Source organism: Emiliania huxleyi (assembly GCF_000372725.1).
Source record: "Emiliania huxleyi CCMP1516 unplaced genomic scaffold EMIHUscaffold_5873, whole genome shotgun sequence".
Lineage (NCBI taxonomy): Eukaryota > Haptophyta > Isochrysidales > Noelaerhabdaceae > Emiliania > Emiliania huxleyi.
The window spans coordinates 1-1,518 of record NW_005197591.1 but is presented as its reverse complement, the minus strand read 5'-3'; the positions used below and the strand labels follow the sequence as shown (position 1 = coordinate 1,518).

The 1,518-nt window shown below is 64.3% G+C and overlaps 1 protein-coding gene across 1 annotated transcript; it reads right to left on the bottom strand.

Moving 5' to 3' along the window:
- Positions 1-251: 251 nt before the first annotated feature.
- On the bottom strand, positions 252-750 carry EMIHUDRAFT_124600 (phospho protein phosphatase-like protein; the record flags this gene model as incomplete). The annotated part of the gene is made up of 1 exon (XM_005764611.1): positions 252-750. A coding segment is annotated over one exon (499 nt), but the record flags the coding sequence as incomplete, so codon positions are not given.
- Positions 751-1,518: the final 768 nt, after the last annotated feature.

Here is a 1,518-nt window from a genome sequence, read left to right as displayed (position 1 = left end):
CTGCCCCGCGTTCTCTTCCTGCCCCGCGTCCTCCTCCTCCCGCCCCGCGTCCTCCTCCTGCCCGGCGCGGCCGAGCAGCCAGGCCCGCCCCTCGGCGCTCAGCGCCTGCGAGAGGCTCTCCTCGTTGCAGCGCGCGAAGAAGCGCGCGAGCCCGGCCGCAGTCGACGAGCCGCCGAGCGCTCCCGGCCAGACGCATCCCGAGTCCATCATCCGCAGGGCATGACCCGCCGGCATGTCCGCCGCCGGGCCACCGCCGAGGAAGCCAAAGTGGTACCACGACTGGAGCGGCACGATTGCGACGCCGCCGGAGGAGCTGCCAAGAAGCGCCGGCGCCGCGTGCGCGCCGGCGGCGGTCGCAGCCTCGTAGCACGCGAGCAGCTTCTCAAAGGAGTCGGCGCCGTCCGACTGGGCGTCGTGCCACAGCTCGTGGTTTCCCACGACATAGAAGACGTGCCTGAACCGCTCGGCGAGGAGCTTAAGAGCGCTCCGCAGCAAGGCCAGCGAGGTACAAACGTCGCCCGCGACGACCAAAGCGTCGCGCTCGAAGCCGGCGAGGCCGCTCACGAAGTCAAAGTTGGCCTCGTGCTCCATGTGCAGGTCAGAGATGGCCCACACTCGCTCGACCGCGCTGAGGTGCCGCCACGCATGCCGGCGCTGCCACGCGGCGAAGCGCTCGACGAGGCCGTCGGCACTCGACGCGGACTGGCAGTGCAAGGAACGACCGCGCTTCCTGCTGGTGGAAGTCGACATCACACAGATTGTAGCGGTTTGATATGACCACCCAGGTCTGACCGACCGCGCGCGCCGAACCAGCGCCGACTTGCCCGGCCCGTGCGCGGACGACGTCGATTTCTTCTGTGAAGAGCTGAGTTACCTGTCTCCCTTCTCGACTGTTTGCAAATCAAGACACAGAGCTCACACAGAATCACTCTTCTGCTTTCGGCTGCGGCCTTACCACCAAGATCGGGAGGCGGCCAGGGCTCATGACTCGGTCGAGAGACCCCAGATTGGGAGAGAGGGAGAGATTTGTTTTGTCAGATTGGGAGAGAGAGATTTTTAGCAATACTTTGTTTTGTTTTGTCAGATTGGCATCCATGCCTCTCTGGACAGGGTGGCCCGCCACAACGACCACTGGAATTGCGACTCGCCGCTTTCCTCCCGCTGTGATTCTGTGTGAGCTCTTTGATTTGCCAACAATATACGTTCACTCTTCTGCTTGTCTTCTTCGCCCGAACACAAAGAATTACAGAACGTCAGCCTGGCCGGCCATGCTTCATGGCGGGGCGCTGCGGAGTGCGTGGCTCTTTGCTGCCAGTGTGCCGACGCCGTCGCCACCCGAAACTGCGGCAGCAGCAATGTGCGAGCTCTCTGAGGGCAACGGGTACGTTGTCGTGCCAAAGTGGCTGCCTGTGGACGCACATGATCGTCGCTCCAAGTCTCTCGCACTGCAGCTGCCACCGCCTGCGGCAGTCGTCGGCTGCCTGCGCACCTCAGCAGCGCGTGCTGCGGAGCCCCGTA